Below are 19,222 nucleotides of genomic sequence, written 5' to 3'. Positions count from 1 at the left end.
ATTATACTTTTTCTGAAAATCATCTCCTTCCCTCATCCTTTGCCCCTGAAAAACCAGTTGACTAAAACCCAAGCAGGAATGTGGAAGTAAAAAAGATACAATACACCAGCTTGTACCTTCAAATCTATCAACCATAGGGCTCACACCAATTTTCTCTTGTCGGGGAGAGAAAAAACACATCCTAAGGACCAAAGAGCTGACAGATATCAGTAAAGCACAGAGCTGCTTTTGTAGAGAACTAAAAATAGCCCTGTGATAGGATTAATATTGCATTTTACATTGTGAAATAAATCAGAAGCTTCACAAATGACTGCATTTTGCTGATTCAAATAATTTTTTATAAACATAACGAAAGATTTCTGCAATACCACATGTTATTTCAGGGACTGTGTGGAGAGATATATTAATTCATTTGGGCTGGGGGAACAGACAATATGAGATAGCAGATAGGAAATATTGTTTAGAAATCTCTCCTTTGTTGCCAAGCAGTCTTCATCCTTATCTTTGCAGTCTAGATCTGATAGCCCTACCCTTTTATTTTATTTTATTTTATTTTATTTTATTAGTTTGTTTGTTTGTTTGTCAAACAAGTATAGTATTATAGTACATATTAACATAACATAACATAAGCAGAACGTAGTAATCGAAAGGATAATAAGACAGTAGGACAGGGACATTAGGCACAAAAGTGCACTTATGCACGCCCCTTACAGACCTCTTAGAAAAGGGGAGAGGTCAATTGCAGATAATGTAAGGTTGAAGATTTTGGGGTTGGGGGATGCAACAACAGAGTCAGGTAATGAGTTCCCGGCGGTGACCACTCTATTGCTGAAATCGTATTTTCTGCAGTCAAGTTTGGAGCGATTTACATTCAGTTTATATCTATTACGTGCTCTTATGTTGTTGTTGTTAAAGGTGAAGTAGTCACTGACAGGGAGTACATTATGATGTATGATGTGATGAACAACAGTTAAATCAGTTCAGAGACGACGTAGTTGTAAATTTTCTAGTAGTATTTGAAGTCTGGAAGAGTAGGGTAATTTGTTACGTGAGGAGGAGTGAAGGACTCTTCTTGTGAAGTATTTCTGGACTCCTTCGATTATATTAATATCTGATATGCAGTGTGGATTCCACACAGGTGAGCTATATTCTAGAATAGGTCTTACAAATGTTTTGTATGCTCTGGTTAATAAATTAGTGTTTCTAGAGAAGAAGCTACGTAAGATTAGGTTTACAATTCTTAATGTAATTCTTAACCTTGTGACTTCCTTGGACCTAGTTTGTTACCTGCTCTTTGTTTCACATGGGCTTGGAGTATGGCACCTGAGATTTTTCACAATAGGTGTGTGGGTGGGAATGTATCTGAAAGGTTTTGCTCGGATCCTGAAAAGCTCTGTTCTGTGACTCTATTGCATGAAAATATTTGGAAATAAATGATACAGTAGTCCCTCGCTATACCGCGCTTCACCTACTGCGGCTTCACTTCATCGCGGGTTTTCAAGAAATATTAATGAGAAAAATCATTCGCGGATCTTCGCTGGTTCGCGGGTTTCTGAGGAAGTTGATCGGCAGATTTAAACAGCCCACGGAACTCGATCGACAGGTTTTTCAAAAAATATATATCTAAAATTGTAAATACTGTATTTAAATACTGTATCTAAAATAAATACTGTGGTGGAAGGGTTTATAAACACTTAAAACAATGAAAACTTACCAAACAATTACAATATAAATACTTAAATAAGTACTATCAGTCGATAAATTCCCCATCGTGGATTTCACCTATCGTGGCTGGGTCTGGAACGTAACACTAGCGATAGGTGAGGGACTACTGTATTTCCAAAACGATATCTACGCAAAGTAAGGCAAAATAATTGAAATGATATGAGACTTATTTTGGTTACATGTGATCACATGCTCTTAATAGAGTCAAATGTGCCATTGTAACATGCTTTTCTTTTTGTATACCTAACTTGATACTAATTTGATGCCTAGAGTGACCCAATTTTGTCTAGAGAATTAAATCTAATACATCTGTGGAGGAACACAGCTGTTCTTATATGAAAAAGATAATTAGTTTTATTTCCAGTTCTTGAATTGTGCTTCCAGTATTTTATCTGCAGGGTGTTTTTCTCTTTCCCAGATGTCCTGATTGATATTTGCCATAAAAATATCAAAGGGATTTCAGAACCAGGGGCCTTTTCCATATAAGTCTAGGATAACAACTTGCATCAACTTTACACTTATTATATTTTACAAATGTCGATAGGATGCTAAGTGGGATAAGCTATTTATATTTCTAGGATTTGTAGCACTCTCTAGTTTCTAACTATGTAGATGGGCAGGAACAGCTTTCCTGAGATATTTTGTGCACATTATGGCAGAACAATCCAAGCTCTATGGAATTCTTCATACTTTTTTTAAGTTTAAGCAAGGCAGTTAATATTGTTTGACTGTTCTTTTTATTCTGCATATACAAGCTGTACAACTTCTATGAATGCAGTTCCTTCTACTAGTGTGTAAGAACTGAAACGTTGTACATGCCAATTTTGAGTCTGTTTACAAATACTGAAGCAGGCAAGGGTATAATGAGAATTAAGTCTATGTTGATTCCCTACTTTTGCATAACTGTGCCATTGTCTCATATATAAGGCCAGTGGCAGACATATCTGAGCAAGAGAGAGAGAGAAAGAGAGAATTGCCTATTTCTTTAATAATGTACTTTTTGTCTGTCGCCTACTAGAGAAAGAATAAAATGTGGATTCTGTTCTATTCCAGATCCAATTCACTGAATGAGCTTTCTCACAGGCTTAAATACTTAATACATGTTACTGATAATCAAATGAATGAGCTTTCTCACAGGCTCAAATAGTTAATACATGCTACTGATAATCAAATGTACATTTACTATGCAAACCAAACTTTTGACAAACTGAGAAAAAAGTGCTTGTTCTGCCAGTCAGCATTGTAAGGCGTGGTGCTATTGCATTTTATTAAACTAGCATTGCACTTCTTAGGAAGAAAAGAAATGCCAACAAACCAATATTGCAATGTACAGTGGAACCCCGACATAAGAGCTGCTCTACTTAAGAGCAACTCGAGATAAGAGCTGGGAGGGGAGAGATATTTTTGTTCTACTTACAAGCCCAAATTCGAGATACAAGCGCCAAGGAGCTGTCTCCTGAAGCCAAACGCTAACTTCCGCGTTCGGCTTCAGGAGACAGCTGCGAAGCGGCGCGCGTGTTTTAAAAGGTTGCAGCCGGCCTGGGGGGCTCGGGGGGGTGCTTGCAGCTTTCTTTCTTGCTCTTTTTCTTTCTCTCTTTTACCTTCCCTTCCTCTATTTCTTTTTTCTTTCTCCTTCCCACCTTCTTCCCTCCCTCCCTCCTTTCACTCATTCCTCTCTTACTCTCCCCTTTCATAAGTTTCCTTGCTTCCTTCCTCTGTTCCTGTCCCTTCCCCCTTTCTTTCTTTCTTTCTTTCTTTCTTGCTTTCTTGCTTTCCTTCTTGCTCTTTTTCTTTTTCTCTTTTACCTTCCCTTCCTCTATTTCTTCTTTTCTTTCTCCTTCCCACCTTCTTCCCTCCCTCCCTCCCTTCACTCATTCCTCTCTTACTCTCCCCTTTCATAAGTTTCCTTGCTTCCTTCCTCTGTTCCTGTCCCTTCCCTCTTTCCTTCCTTCCTTCCCACCCTCCGTCCATTCATTCATTCACCCATTCCTCTCTTGATCGCTTAAAGCCGGTCCCTGGTGCAAAAAGGGTTGGGGACCTCTGTCCGACAGGATTGGGTGGCAGAGAAGTTGAACATATGTAAATTTAAAAGTTTAAGAAAGTTTACAAGTTAAGTGAAAGAAACTTCATTATTCATTTATATGTACATGTACATTTCTTCATTAAAAACATGTCTTTCTGCGTAATTTAGACTAACTTTGTGAATTTTTTGAGGGCTGGAACCAATTAAAATTATTTACATTAATTCCTATGGGGAAAAGTCGTTCGAGATAAGAGCTGCTCGACTTAAGAGCCCAGGTCCGGAACGAATTAAACTCGTATCTCGAGGTACCACTGTATTACTCTTCATTAGTCTGTACTTGATCCAGCCACATGTATTATTAGATAACAGTGTCCATAGGATACCACAAAACTTGGTCTCTTTATTTATTTATTTATTTATTTAATTATTATTATTATTATTATTTATTATTATTATTATTATTATTATTATTATTATTATTTATTGGATTTGTATGCTGCCCCTCTCCGTAGACTCGGGGCGGCTAACAACAATGATTTTTAAAAAAAAACAGCATGTAACAATCCAATTAATAAAACAATTAAAAACCCTTATTATAAAACCAAACATACACACAAACATACCATGCTAATTGGACTTGTATGCCCCCCCTCTCCATGTAAAGTAACTCTTTGTTGCTTCATTATTTAAATACTGTAGGTTTTTTTGTATAACTTGCAAAAGTGTTCGGAAACGTCAGATCGTGCAGAATGCAGCTGCGAGAGCAGTCATGGGCTTACCTAGGTATGCCCATGTTTCACCAACACTCCGCAGTCTGCATTGGTTGCCGATCAATTTCCGGTCACAATTCAAAGTGTTGGTTATGACCTTTAAAGCCCTTCATGGCACTGGACCAGAATATCTCCGAGACCGCCTTCTGCCGCACGAATCCTAGCGACCGATTAGGTCCCACAGAGTTGGCCTTCCCCGGGTCCCGTCAACCAAACAATGTTGGTTGGCGGGCCCCAGGGGAAGAGCCTTCTCTCTGGCGGCCCCAACTCTCTGGAACCAACTCCCCCCAGAGATTAGAACTGCCCCTACTCTCCTTGCCTTTCGTAAGCGCCTTAAAAACCACCTTTGTCGTCAGGCATGGGGGAACTGAGACATCTCCCCCGGGCATGTACAATTTATGCATGGTATGTTTGTATGTATGTTTGCTTAGTAAATGGGTTTTTTAAAATATTTTAAATTACAATTTAGATTTGTCATGAATTGTTGTATTCTGTTGTGAGCCGCCCCGAGTCTGCGGAGAGGGGCGGCATACAAATCTAAATAATAAATAATAAATAAAATAAAATAAAACCAAAAAACTTCTTCTTTAAATGAATGTTGACAAATGAAATGCTTTTTATTATTGACACACTGTATTCTCCATAGCATTTAGATACAAAATGTGTGACAGAAGCTCCAGTTTTCCTGATCATGTGAAAGCCTGCTTTAGGGATTTGCAATGAGCTACAGATTTATATTTGATTGATGCTTCAGTACACCAACAAGAGATTTCAAGTGGTTCAAGAAACCAATTCATACTTTGGAAAACAAAATCTCTGGAGTGATGTAGAACTGAATAATTTTTATGTGGGAGAAAATATGGCAGTGAAATTACAACTGACTGCATTACTGTACATGCACAATACACATTATAAGCAAAACTGGAGTGTTACATTGCTTACAGTGAAATGTAGATATTATTATTTGCAGAAATAATATGTAGTATTATATAAAGAAAGATAATATGCTTTTGAAAATATAAGAAAAAGCTTAGTTTTTTTCATAAAACAAAACTGTGTTAGGCATTGCAACAATTAATGATTCTATGCCTGTTGTATTAAAATTTTATCTGGAAAACAGATAAACGTGTTGTTCAGTGACCTAATCTCATATATGTTTCCCAGGTTTGAAACACAATTATCTTTTTGAATTGTTTTTATTTTGCCTAATGTTACCATCCAGTTTTTAGGTCTATAAATTGCATACCAAAATACTTCTGCTGTAAAAAGTTATCTACAAAATGCTTATATTAGCAACAGATAATAATAATAATCACCATTTATTGGATTTGTATGCCGCCCCTCTCCGCAGACTCGGGGCGGCTAACAACAATAATAAACACAATATGTACAATCCAATAATAAAAACAACTAAAAACCCCTGTTATAAAACCAAACATACACACAAACATACCATGCATAACTTGTAATGGCCTAGGGGAAGAGCTATCTCAACTCCCCCATGCCTGGCGGTATAAATGAGTCTTGAGTAGTTTATGAAAGACAGGGAGGGTGGGGGCAGTTCTAATCTCCGGGGGGAGTTGGTTCCAGAGGGCCGGGGCCACCAAAGAGAAGGCTCTTCCCCTGGGGCCCGCCAAACGACATTGTTTGGTCGACGGGACCCGGAGAAGGCCAACTCTGTGGGACCTTATGGGCCGCTGGGATTCGTGCGGTAGAAGGCGGTTCCGGATGTATTCTGGCCCAATGCCATGTAGGGCTTTAAAGGTCATTACCAACACTTTGAATTGTGACCGGAAACTGATCAGCAGCCAGTGCAGGCCACGGAGTGTTGCAGAAACGTGGGCGAATCTAGGAAGCCCCACGATGGCTCTCCCGGCCACATTCTGCATGATCTGAAGTTTCCAAACACTTTTCAAAGGTAGCCCCATGTAGAGAGCGTTGCAGTAATCGAACCTCGAGGTGATAAGGGCAACAGATGCATATTAATAATAAATATACATATTTCTCATCTATATACAAACAATTATTTTTAACCAAACTAATTGATTTTCTTCTGTATTGTTTTAGGCATGTAAATATTACAGTTCCCAATGGAATACCGTAGACTACAAATATGAACAGTATTCAGGAGATTTTAGACATCTACCACAGTAAGACACTATGCTTTTTTACTTTTTTTTTAAATAGTAAGTTTAAATATAATTGTCTTGGTCACACAGAACAAGTGCCTCCAGTCTCCAATAAATTATCTACATTATGAAAACATTTCATGTTATTATTATAATGTCTTACTCTTCTAATAAATGCATAATTGTGCTGGAATGAAATACAATCAGAGATCAACTGCATTAAAGAGTTATTTTAATCTCCCAGATTAACCCTGAGGTACAAATATTGATGCTTTAAAAGGTTGTAGACAAGTCCTTTCTTGTTTCCGGTTCCAAAACACCCTTCAAATTATTTCCAAAGTTCTGTACGAAGAGGATATTCTGAATTCTATTATCCTGCAGCAACCCTTTATAAAGATTCTTATTAAAACAAAAACTTCATCTAGAAGATGAAACCTATTCTTCAAAGCAAACTGAGAAAATATTGGCATAGGACCAGCATAGACTCAAAAGCATTAAGTACTTCCAATTTAAAAAAATTAATCACACCTTGTCTTGAATTTTGAACAAGAATAATACGAACTAGAATTGGGTAGTTGTAATATGATGGTAGTATAACTGTAATTTGAAACACTGTACTTTCAATTGTTTCCATATCTGGAGGCAAATTATATTAGCCAATGCACATAAAGAAATATAGATTTGGAGCAGTCAGCTGGGCTTAGAAGCATATTTTAATACATAGGAAGCTTTTACTTTTCTAAAAATACATTTATGAGGAAGCAAGCAAATAATGTGACTCATTTGGAGACCAAAAGTCTGGCATAGATTTTAAGAACCCAATTCATGCATGATATTTTATCCTGTAAACTGAGAAGTAAAATCTAAGAAGTATTTAGTTAACTTTGCATTCTATGTCTCAGTCATGTATTTAGCAAACAGCATAGGACTTCCATTAATAGCTGATTTCTGAGGCTTTAAAAAAAACTTTTAGCATTAAAAGTGTTTGAAATTAAAGCTAAACAAAATTCATTGTTTCTAATGTTTCTAACATAATTCAGCAATACTAGTGAGATGGTTTTCTTGGTATCAGAAATTAGCACTTCAATAATGCATAAAATGGTCAACCATAATCAATATTGCCATGCTTTCAAAACGTAAGAAAAAAGCATGAATCATTTCCTACTTGAAAAGCATTAATTTGCATTTCTTAAAATAAAAACGCATAATTGACACCCCAAATCTATTGATTTGTTATGTTAATGATACTTAGCCCAACTTGTGTAATAGTTAACTAAATGCAAATGATGTTAGTGACAAATACTCTATAATATATGTTCTTTGAAATATAATTTAGTTAAATGTTTAATCAAATATCTCAACTACAATTCAATAATAACTCTAGCTGTTATTCCTAACATCATTTCCCCAAATTCTAGCAAATTCTTGTTTAGCTTCTCTGAATCTTTATGATAGATAGCTGTAAAATGGATAGATTGCAATATCATTTATTTGTTCAATTTATGATACATCTTTCTTCCCCAGCAAGAATTCAGGGTGAAATACAGAATACAGAATAAATCAAAGTTAAAAAGCCTGATGAAAGGCATGCAGCATTACATATGTTGAAATCTATGAAAGTGAGGGTTCAATGCAGTTCTCAAACTAAGTGCATTCCATAGCCTGAAAGCAACTTGGAAGACTCTCTGCTCAATGTCAGGAAGACAAATCTGACAGTGAGGAAATCCTCAAATGAGTGTCTTCTGCAGATCTTAATACTTAGATAAGTTCATCATTAAAGGTGATCTCTTAAGTAATGGACTTTTAAACCATGTATTTTTCTTTGACACTCTTTTTCCAAAATGAGTGGCCCAATTTTATAGAGTGTCCCAATTTAATAACAGGAAGAAAAGTTCATGTCATCTCAGTTATCTTCAGTGAATTAGCCATAGACCCATCTAGCCATTTTGAGGAAGGCATTAGGAAAGTATTGATTTCTGTTGCAGATTGCACTCAAAAGTAGTGTGATGTTCTCCATCATGGTGAATATGGCATCCAGGAATAGAAATAAAATTGGATTAATTCTGTCTGGTCTCTGATTGGCTGCATCTGTGAAAGCTGTTCAGATCCCGCCTTTGTTGCTTTGCTTGACAGATTTTTCACTCAGTCGCTCAGTGCCAATCATTCCTCCTTGGGACTTTGTGTAATTCCTGGCTGCTATTTCTACTGTGCAGCTTCTTTCAATCTTTTACAAGTACAGTGTTCCCTCGATTTTCGCGGGTTCGAACTTCGCGGAACATCTATACCACGGTTTATCAAAAACATTAATTAAAAAATATTTTGTGGTTTTTTTCCCCTATACCATGGTTTTTCCCACCCGATGACATCATATGTCATTGCCAAACTTTCATCTGCCTTTAAAAAACATTTTTTTAATAAACTTTAATAAATAAACATGGTGAGTAATAATCTAAATGGTTGCTAAGGGAATGGGAAATTGTAATTTAGGGGTTTAAGTGTGAAGGGAAGGCTTGGGATACTGTTCATAGCCAAAAATAGTGTATTTACTTCCGCATCTCTGCTTTGCGGAAATTCAACTTTCGCGGGTGGTCTCGGAACGCATCCCCCATGAAAATCGAGGGAACACTGTACTGTAAATGTATTGTTCCTTGTTATCATCTCAAAATGTAATAATTCCGTGGATTCGGGGCTTCCTTAACAGCAAGTTTAAGCTTGAGCTACCGATGCAGCTGTTATTCCTGACTCAGCAACAGTCTAGCAGCCATAGCCAAATGCCCATTTGGACAGCCTCCTTTGGTATGGCCCATTCCTGGATGCTATATCCACCATGAGGGAGAAGGAGTGTTAGTCTTACCTGATACACATCTTCTTGGATAGCTGGATATAGTATGCAACCCTGTCCAGTATAGTCAACGTAGACTGTTGGCTTCATTACTGCCAGAGGGATGTAATAAACTACTATTCCACAATGGAGTTTATCGCTTCATTTCAAGCTATCAAGCATAGCAACAAAGGTGGGACCTGAACAGCTTTAACAGACTCAGTCCAATCAGAGAGCAGACAAATTAACCTATTCCTATTCCTGCATACTATATCCACCTCTCCAAGAAGAGGCATGTCATGTAAGACCAATGACCTTTTTCTTATTAGTGTGGTGGGTTATACTTTGCTTAGGGAATTAAAGGTTTAAAACGTTTGTCTTTTTCTGTAAATAACAATTACACTGTATCTTACATTTTCATTGTAACAAAGTCATGAAACAGCCCACATAGAAGAGAGAATTGGCTAAGAGGCAATGTAAAATGCATTTAGATTCTAATTAAGAATTTATTTTTAACACTTCTGATAATGTCTCTAGAAACAGCTGAGGTGTACTTCAAATATATTTAGATAATATTTTTCTCACTATTTTTGAATCCTTTTTCTGTATGGTTTATGTTTTATTATATTCACTAAGCTCATATCTAATACTAAGATATGTAACCAATGCCCAATATAGGATTCAACTAGAGGATCCACTTAAGCATTATCCATTCCTTGTGTAGACCTGTTCTATTTTTATGTTGTTATGTTTTGTTTTGTTTTGTTATGAAATGAAACTATTATATGGTGTGCCTTGTTGGGTTTCACTATACATTTTTAATTCTTGTAAGTAATCAGTGATATAGAGATAGCGATAGCATTTAAGTTTATATACTACTTCATAGCGCTTTACAGCATTCTCTAAGTGGTTTACAGAAGGCTAAGTCAACCATGAGTCAGTCAGGATCAAACTCCTGGGAGTGGGCAGAGTTACTTTTCAATACTTCATTCTGTACCACCATGACTTCATAGTTCTTTATAAAGCACATATGTTGGCAGCACCACTAAAAGATGTTCTTCCGTAGGCATGAATACAGACCAGAGAAACTTCCTTCACATTCTTTTGAAATTGATCATGAAGATGTTGACAAGGATGAAGTAAGCATATGACGGTCCACTTTTACTTTATTATTTCTAAATGCTTTTAGATCAGAGAAGGTCCACATCCCCAGCAATGTTATGTGATGTGGCTTAGGAAGTATGCCTTCTTTGTTATAGTTCCTTGGAAATCAAACCACTTAACACTTTTTTAGCCTACCACAAAGTCCAGTTTTTCTCCAACTCTGGAGCCAGGATGTTAAGTTGTTGTTGTTCTGGTAGATGGGTAGTTATATAAATTTGTTGAATAAATAAATACATTTTCAGTTTTTGAAAGGAAAAAAAATTCTAAAGAAAATTATATAACTAACACTTCTGAGAGGTGTTGCCATTATTAGAAAGTGCAAAGCTATAAAAATCTAAGCATATTCTGAGTTTTTATCTTGCAAGAAACAAAAAAAATCAAAGAGTATTAATGTCTTTCAATCAGGATACAACATCTCACTCATCTTCAAAAGGCGGTGGTGGAGGAGGAGGAACCGGAGTTTTCAAATATGGCTGGCTTTATAAAGGGAATTTTAATAGCACAGTAAATAATAGCATTACAGTTCGGGTAAGAAAACTACTACTATTTTCTATTCTAAAAGAAGACCAATGTTTGTTTCTGTTGGCAAAAAAATCTGAAGAAGCCTAATACCTAAACAAAACTCCTTTTTATTGCTTAATATCTGTCTTATGACTTAATTCTCATCATCATTTTTTTTATTTGTATTTTCACTTGTTTGCTTAGCTCCAAAACGTAATTAATGAAACTGTTTCAGGAGTCATATCTTCGGGACCGCTTCCTGCCGCACGAATCCCAGCGACCGGTTAGGTCCCACAGAGTCGGCCTTCTTCGGGTCCCTTCGACTAAACAATGTCGTCTGGCGGGACCCAGGGAAAGAGCCTTCTCTGTGGGGGCTCTGACCCTCTGGAACCAGCTCCCCCCTGAGATTAGGATTGCTCCACCCTCCCTGCCTTTCGTAAACTCCTTAAAACCCACCTCTGTCATCAGGCATGGGGGAACTAAAACATCTCCCCCTTGCCCATATTGTTTTGCCATTTGATTGATTGACTGTGTGCCTGTTTTATTTTATATATATATTGGGATTGTTTTATGAATTTTTTAACTTAAAATTGTAATTAGATTGGTGGGCATTGGATTTGTTACTATGTACTGTTTTTATTATTGTTGTGAGCAGCCCTGAGTTTGCGGAGAGGGGCGGCATATAAATCCAATAAATCTAATCTAATCTAATCATATGAGTATTTACCTAGACATAAGCTGTATTAAATTCAATGGATGGTTCAAAATAAGTACCATGTGTACTGTTGCAGTATAAATTACATTAAAGTAGCCAGTTCCATTGTCATTCAAAGATGATTGGTCTTTGTGATTATTAGTGGTGTTTTATTTTCTGTTTTCTATTAATTAAGTATCTGGTCAGAAATCATTTGTTACAGCCAATTCTGTTTCTTATTTTCACATAGTCTTTCAAAAAGCGCTATTTTCAACTGACACAATTGTCAGACCACTCATACATAATGAACTTTTATAAAGATGAAAAGATCTCAAAAGAGCCCAAAGGCTGCATCTTTTTGGATTCCTGTACAGGGGTGGTGCAGGTAAGTCAGCAGTTTTCAAAATATGGCTACATTTATTGTATAAATATATTTATTGCCTCTGCATTTTTCTCAGCCATTTTTAATTTTAACAGTTCTTTGCCCTCAAAGACTAAAATCCTTATAAACATCCCTTCTCTCCTAAATACATTGTACAATATGTTATGTTCAGAACTTCTAATTGCCCCTACACTACTCTCTATGCTGATTTCTAACCTTTCATTGTAAATAACAAAACTAGCATTCATCCTAGTTAATTTTTCCATATGTATAAATAAAAAGACTTGCAATTATGCCACATGCCAAAAATAAGCAGGGCTTTTTTTCTTAGCAAATATTCATAAATCAAAATTCTTCTTCATTTTTCAGTCTCTGAATAACTTAATGTATTTCAATCTCCTTCCACCTATCCGTGCTTCTCATCTAACAGAATATCCATATTTCCCAGGCTGTTTCTCTGAAGAATGATTCGTATTCTTTCATTATCACCATTGCTTAGAGTACAGAGATCTATGAATTTTTGCTGCTTTAAAGAATTTTAATAACATAAAATGGAATATATCTTAAAAATATCAGTTTGGCTTTTCTTAAACGTACCACGTTTCTTTGTTTTTGTATAAGCAGTTTATTAAAGTTCCTTAGTCTAAAAAAAAATTTGCAAAAAATTTTTTTGTTGTTGAATGATTGAATGTTTGAAGTTAATATCAAGTTTGATTCTGCCAGAACGGTAATCCTGAGACAGACTTCAAACACAAGATCTGGTTTGCTTTTTCTGAATCCCAATAATAAAAAAGCTTTTTTATACAAAACAAAAACAAAACCTTTCTCACTATTTTCCTCTTTATTTCAAAAGTCCATCTTTCATTTCTCCTGTTGTTCTCTGTTAGGGAATAAAATTTGACTTCCGTTGAATTATCCATGCTCTTTTGCTGTGAATTCTCCTAGCTGATCTAAACAATCTTCTTATCACCCCTGGTGTGGGTCTATGACAGCTATAGGTTACTCCTAGTTTGGACCAGTTTCTTTAATTTATTAATTTATTTATTTTGTCCAATACACAATGAGGGTATATATACCTGTAGTAAAATACATGATGAAGGTTATAGAGGAGATACTCATAGTAAAATATATCTAAGAAAGAATAGAAAAGAAGATATAGTAATAGAACATATCAATGAAAGAATAGAAGAGATATAGGAATAGAAGAAAGGTATAGGAGATATAGGAGAGTAAGAGGACAGGGGACGGAAGCCACTCTAGTGCACTTGTACTCGCCCCTTACTGACCTCTTAGGAATCTGGATAGGCCCACTCTTCCAAGACTCTTTTGCATAGCATGCATGCAAACCGGCAGCAAAATTATTTACAACCCCAACACTGTCTATGTGCTTCTTTAAAAGTTCTAGGTAAAATGGCTCGGGCAAATCAAGTGGTTCAGAGACTTTTGATATAATTCTAGTGTGCATACAGAAATCAGTGTGCATAGCCATTTCTCATTTCAATTACACAAAAAGGCTACCCAAATCGCTTTTTAATGCATGCCTAATGAGATTTTCCAGATCATGTTTACATTTTAAAACTATACCTTATTTGCTTTTGCCAAATGGAGATAAAAGACACAAATATTTCCTGGTTCCATGCATTGCCTCTGATTCATTACAGTATCTAACTTAGTTATAACTTATATTCATAGCTTTCAACTATATAAGATGCAGTACAGGTTTTTTTTACTTTGCTTGTAAAAAATGCTTTCTTCTAATTGCTAAAAAGGACAGCATTTTGTAAAAGAGTCCAAAGGGCATTATGTTCAAAGATTGGTTTCTTTCTTTATTCTATAAAAAATTCACAATTATTTATTATTTAATTTTTATATTATTGAAAGTACAGCATCCTTAGCAGCAGGGGTGAAATTCAAAAATTTTCCCTACTGGTTCTGTGGGCGTGTCTTGGTTGGCATGGCAAGGGAAGGATACTGCAAAATCCCCATTCCCTCCCCACTCCTGCTGGAAGGATATTGAAAAATCCCCATTCCCACCCCACTCTGGGGCCCGCCAGAGGTGGTTTTTGCCGGTTCTCTGAACTATTCAAAATTTCCGCTACCAGTTCTCCAGAACCTGTCAGAAACTACTGAATTTCACTTCTGCTTAGCAGTAAATAAATAAATCAAATACAAATCAAATGCACTATACTTGGTGCCAAGCCATTTATAGCTTTATAAATTGAAATCAGCAACCAGTATTTTAAATTGTACCAAGAAATGTTTTGGAAATTGGTGCCTAGCCTATAATACCTCTATAACCCATTACTGATGTCTACTGCCAATCACTAAATAGCAAAAATCCATTTTTATAGCATATACCAAAGGATAGTGTGGTTTATCATTTAATTCTGTAATGCAGTGATTTTCAACCTTTTTTGAGCCGCGGCACATTTTTTACATTTACGAAACCCTGGGGCACATTGAGTGGGGCGGGGGGTGCTAAATAAAGTTTGGACAAAAAAATTCTCTCGCTTCCTCCCTTTCGCTCTATTTCTCTCTCCCTCTTCCTCTCCCTTCCTTCCACTTTCTTTCTCTCTCTCCATCCCTCTTTCTTTCTCTTCCTTCCTTCCTCTCTTTTTTGCTCTTTCTCTCTCCCTCCCTGCCTCCCTCTATGTCATTCTCTCTCTCCTTCCCTCCCTCTCTTTCTCTCTCTCTTTCTTTCTCTTGTTCTCTTTCTCTCTCTCTTGTTCTCTTTCTCGCTCTCGCTCTTTCTCTCTCTTGCTTTCTTTCTCTTTCTTTCTCTCTCTCTTGCTTTCTTTCTCTCTCTGAGCTTCGCGGTACACCTGACCATGTCCCACGGCACACTAGTGTGCCGCGGCACACTGGTTGAAAAACACTGCTGTAATGTATTATCATTAAGAAAGGTGTTTTTTTCCTCCGGTTACTAATTGGATAACATTCATTTTAAAAGCCTTTAGGCAAATAATATGACAAAAATCCATCTTCAGTTTCTCAATTTTTCTTCTCCAATGAAAGTTTTGTGGTCTTCTTTTCAGCATGCTTTATTATTATTCAAATATTCTCTTACCATTTTTGTTCTTCCTTTGTAGTTAAAAGAAATTATAATTAACTTTTAATCTCTTATTAAATCATTAAATTTACATTTTGATGATATTTAATTAATGTGATCAGATTTTAATTACATTTAAATTAAGTTTAATAATTTTATACCAATCTATCTTAATTTTTCTCCAGGTCTTACCCACTTCTTGGGGTATTACCCCACTTCTCCCAGTATTATTCAAAGATCATAGCCTTGAAATGTTACCTAATTCTACTGTTAAATAAAAGTACTGTACCTGTATCCATAGCTGCTCTGTATATTATCAGAAGAAGTAAGCTAAAACTAACTTATATAATATAAAAATTGAAGAAGAGCAATCCCCTAAATTAGTGTGTGGTTTAAGGAATGGGTAATTCCATCTCTAATATAAACTGATCCAAGTTTGGGATAGCTGCTGCTATCTGATGTGGTATTTCTGACATTCTTTTTGCATGTTCTAATGTTGAAGTTTAATTTAAATGTGGGAACTAGCTCAATTCTCTTTTTTAAAAATGAATTTGAAAAATTATCTATTAATGTAGCTGCAGAAGTAAACAGTTTGCTAAATATTTGGGAATGTGAGGCTTTTGCATTACATCTTTATTCTAATTCTACTTTAGTGTCCTGTCTCTCTGTATCTTTCCATAGACAATGGTTGATGTAGGCACGGAGGCAAACTTAAAACATCACCTTTCTTCTGCAAACTTACCCAGAAACTGGAGTTCTTATCAGACTCACTCATCCATATATTGACCATGCAGAGACTCTAGAGTTGTGGCTATAAAGTTCATACTTTTCCATAAAACTCCTTTTTTCATGTTGTTCTATCAGTGTTAGACAGATGATAACACTGTTGGGTTTTTGTTTTGTTTTTTACTTTGATATTCTATGGTTACCGATAATTTTCAAAGTCCTTTGACTCATTTTGAATAACAGTTTGTTTTTATCTTAATTTTTATTTTATTTTTTTTTAAAAATTAAGCTTAAATTTTATTATATTGATATTTTATCCATACTTTTATTTGTACATAATCACTTCATAAATATTGAAATAAAAGTAAATAAAGCTTTAAAAATGAAGAGCAGGAAGTCCAGACCCCCTTCCCTTTCCATGATTTTGCCTTAGTAGCTTTTCTTCTTCATTTATACCATTTATTTTAACACACTGAAACTGGTAACAGCAGTTGAAATAGAATTGGAAATATGAAAGGCTGAGAGAAACCAAATCGTACAAGTCAGTGTTTTACTGAATAGGACACGTTACTTTTTAAATTTTTAAAAATTGTGGAATTTTTGCAGTTTCTGACAAATGAAGAAATGTTCAAAGAGCGGACATTTTGGATTGTTTTCATAGCTGGGCTACCCTTCAGTGGTACCTCGGTTCTCGACCACAATTCGTTCTGGAATTCGTTCGATTTGGTTGAGAACCGAAACAATTTAAAATAATTTCCCCTCCTCAGTTGTCTCTCCCTCTAGCTTGCCTGCTTCTGTCCCCGTCTCTCTCTCTCTCTCTCTCTCTCTCTCTCTCTCTCTCTCTCTGTAGCTTGCCGGCTTCCGGCTTCAGTTCTCTTGCTCGCCCCTCTCTCTCTCTCTCTCTGTAGCTTACCGGCTTCCGGCTTCAGTTCTCTTGCTCGCCCCTGGCTCTTTCTCTCTCTCTCTCTGTAGCTTGCCGGCTTCTGTCTTCAGCTCTCTCGAGTGTTCAAGTTCCAAATATTTGTTCAGATTTCAGGGCAAAAGTTTCTTGAATTTCCTGGTTGAATACCGATTTGTTCGAACTGAGAAACGTTCGAAAACCGAGGTACCACTGTAATAGATAAATATGTTGCAATCTACCAGTTTTGAACTGTGTGGGAAAGTCTGATGGTTCAGTTTTCCTTTCCTATAGTGCTAGATCAGTTTGGGGAAAGAAATACATAGGACCCAGCTGCTCTCTACAGCTGGCAGCAGCTGAAAATATTTATCAAGTGTCCAAGCAGCTATCTTACTTGAATAATTTTACATGGGACTTTCCAAGATGTTAAACTGAAAGCAATTTATTATCAAATATATGTGTAATAGAAAGCAGGTGCAAACCATACTATCAAAGCTAGCGAAAATGTTTCAGACATGTATCGTCTCTTAACAAAGCTGCTGCCTTCCCATGAAGCAGTAGTTGGGAATCTGGGAACCCTTAAATCAAGGACTATTCAGAGTCAGTGCCAATCCTTCAAGAACCCTGTAACTGCCGAGAAAACCTTGATAGAGAAACAATTCTTTTTGGGATACAGCTTCAGCCTGTTTCACCCAATCCAGATTTCAACACATTTCAGGTGCTGGAACAAAAGGAATCAAAGGAATCTCCTGCAGGTGTTTGTCACCAAGATTCTATTCAACACTGTGTGTGAGAAAGAGAGAGAGAGAAAGAGAAAAAGAATATAGAAAGGGAATCCTCAATCTGAGTATTGTATTGGCAGTTCTGTGTTAGCAAAAACTTCAGAAGAAAAGGATTTAGGGGTAGTGATTTCTGACAGTCTCAAAATGGGTGAACAGTGCAGTCAGGTGGTAGGGAAAGCAAGTAGGATGCTTGGCTGCATAGCTAGAGGTATAACAAGCAGGAAGAGGGAGATTATGATCCCACTATATAGAGTGCTGGTGAGACCACATGTGGAATTCTGTGTTCAGTTCTGGAGACCTCACCTACAAAAAGATATTGACAAAATTGAACGGGTCCAAAGACGGGCTACAAGAATGGTGGAAGGCCTTAAGCATAAAACGTATCAGGAAAGACTTAATGAACTCAATCTGTATAGTCTGGGTGACAGAAGGAAAAGGGGGGACATGATCGAAACATTTAAATATGTTAAAGGGTTAAATAAGGTCCAGGAGGGAAGTGTTTTTAATAGGAAAGTGAACACAAGAACAAGAGGACACAATCTGAAGTTAGTTGGGGGAAAGATCAAAAGCAACATGAGAAAATATTATTTTACTGAAAGAGTAGTAGATCCTTGGAACAAACTTCCAGCAGACATGGTAGATAAATCCACAGTAACTGAATTTAAACATGCCTGGGATAAACTTAGGATAAATCTTAGGATCCATCCTAAGATTTAAAATACAGAAAATAGTATAAGGGCAGACTAGATGAACCATGAGGTCTTTTTCTGCCGTCAGACTTCTATGTTTCTATGATAGAAATAAGGAATGCAACTGTGAAAGGACCCATGTGCACATTTGCACAATAAGCATACATGCGCTGGATTAATTTTAAAATTGTCTTTTAAAAATGTTTATATGTTGCTTTTCCAATGTTCATAAAGAAGCTCAGCTACTGCAATAATTTGGATGGAGAACTCTGAACGATTAAATTGATAAGAAGAGGTGCACACCATCTGCCATCTCTGTCCTCTTTCAACATTTAATAGTCATTGTTTGTCACCAGACACACTGACATATTTCTGAGTATTACCACATTTACCCACAGAAAGCTTCTAAAATTAGAGCGTTCTCTCTCTAAGCTGAACATACTGTACCTGACAGGGTTGCTGTTGACAGAATACCAGAGTTGGGGTCCAAATTGTTTTACTGCCACTCTGTGGGTGTGGCTTGAAGGTCATATGACTGGATGGGAGTGATTTGGCAGTCATGTGACTAGGTGGGGGTTGCTGGATGTTTACGTAACTGGGTGGGCATGGCCAACTGGACATCAGTCACCTCAAGGATTAGGGTGCCCGGCCTTTCCTTGCCTCAAAGACCTCAACAAGATACAATTTCCTATCTATTTACTACTACTCAACATCCAAAATATGCTCTTTAATCCCCTGTATCTATGTCATATCTGTACATACATATTACATACAGGCACACAAAAAGATACATTATTTACTATACATACTGTATGTGTATGTACACAGAGAGAGAGAGCTCTTCTAAAACTACACATTCAACCTCACTG

General features: G+C 36.5%; 1 protein-coding gene across 2 annotated transcripts in view; it reads left to right on the top strand.

Annotated features, from left to right (window-relative positions):
* DOCK10 (dedicator of cytokinesis 10) overlaps positions 1 to 19,222 on the top strand; it is a 203,492-nt gene that overhangs the window by 67,667 nt on the left and 116,603 nt on the right. For both annotated transcript variants that reach the window (XM_070753304.1, XM_070753305.1), the window contains exons 4-7: positions 6,586 to 6,668; positions 10,535 to 10,607; positions 11,038 to 11,160; positions 12,078 to 12,212. In XM_070753304.1, coding sequence (XP_070609405.1) covers positions 6,586 to 6,668; positions 10,535 to 10,607; positions 11,038 to 11,160; positions 12,078 to 12,212 — 414 coding nt within the window. The remainder of the gene's footprint in view (positions 1 to 6,585; positions 6,669 to 10,534; positions 10,608 to 11,037; positions 11,161 to 12,077; positions 12,213 to 19,222) is intronic.

The sequence above is a fragment of the Erythrolamprus reginae genome, chromosome 5 (genome assembly GCF_031021105.1).
Source record: "Erythrolamprus reginae isolate rEryReg1 chromosome 5, rEryReg1.hap1, whole genome shotgun sequence".
NCBI lineage: Eukaryota > Metazoa > Chordata > Lepidosauria > Squamata > Dipsadidae > Erythrolamprus > Erythrolamprus reginae.
The sequence above is the reverse complement of the archived record's forward strand: the minus strand, read 5'-3'. Positions and strand labels throughout refer to the sequence as shown.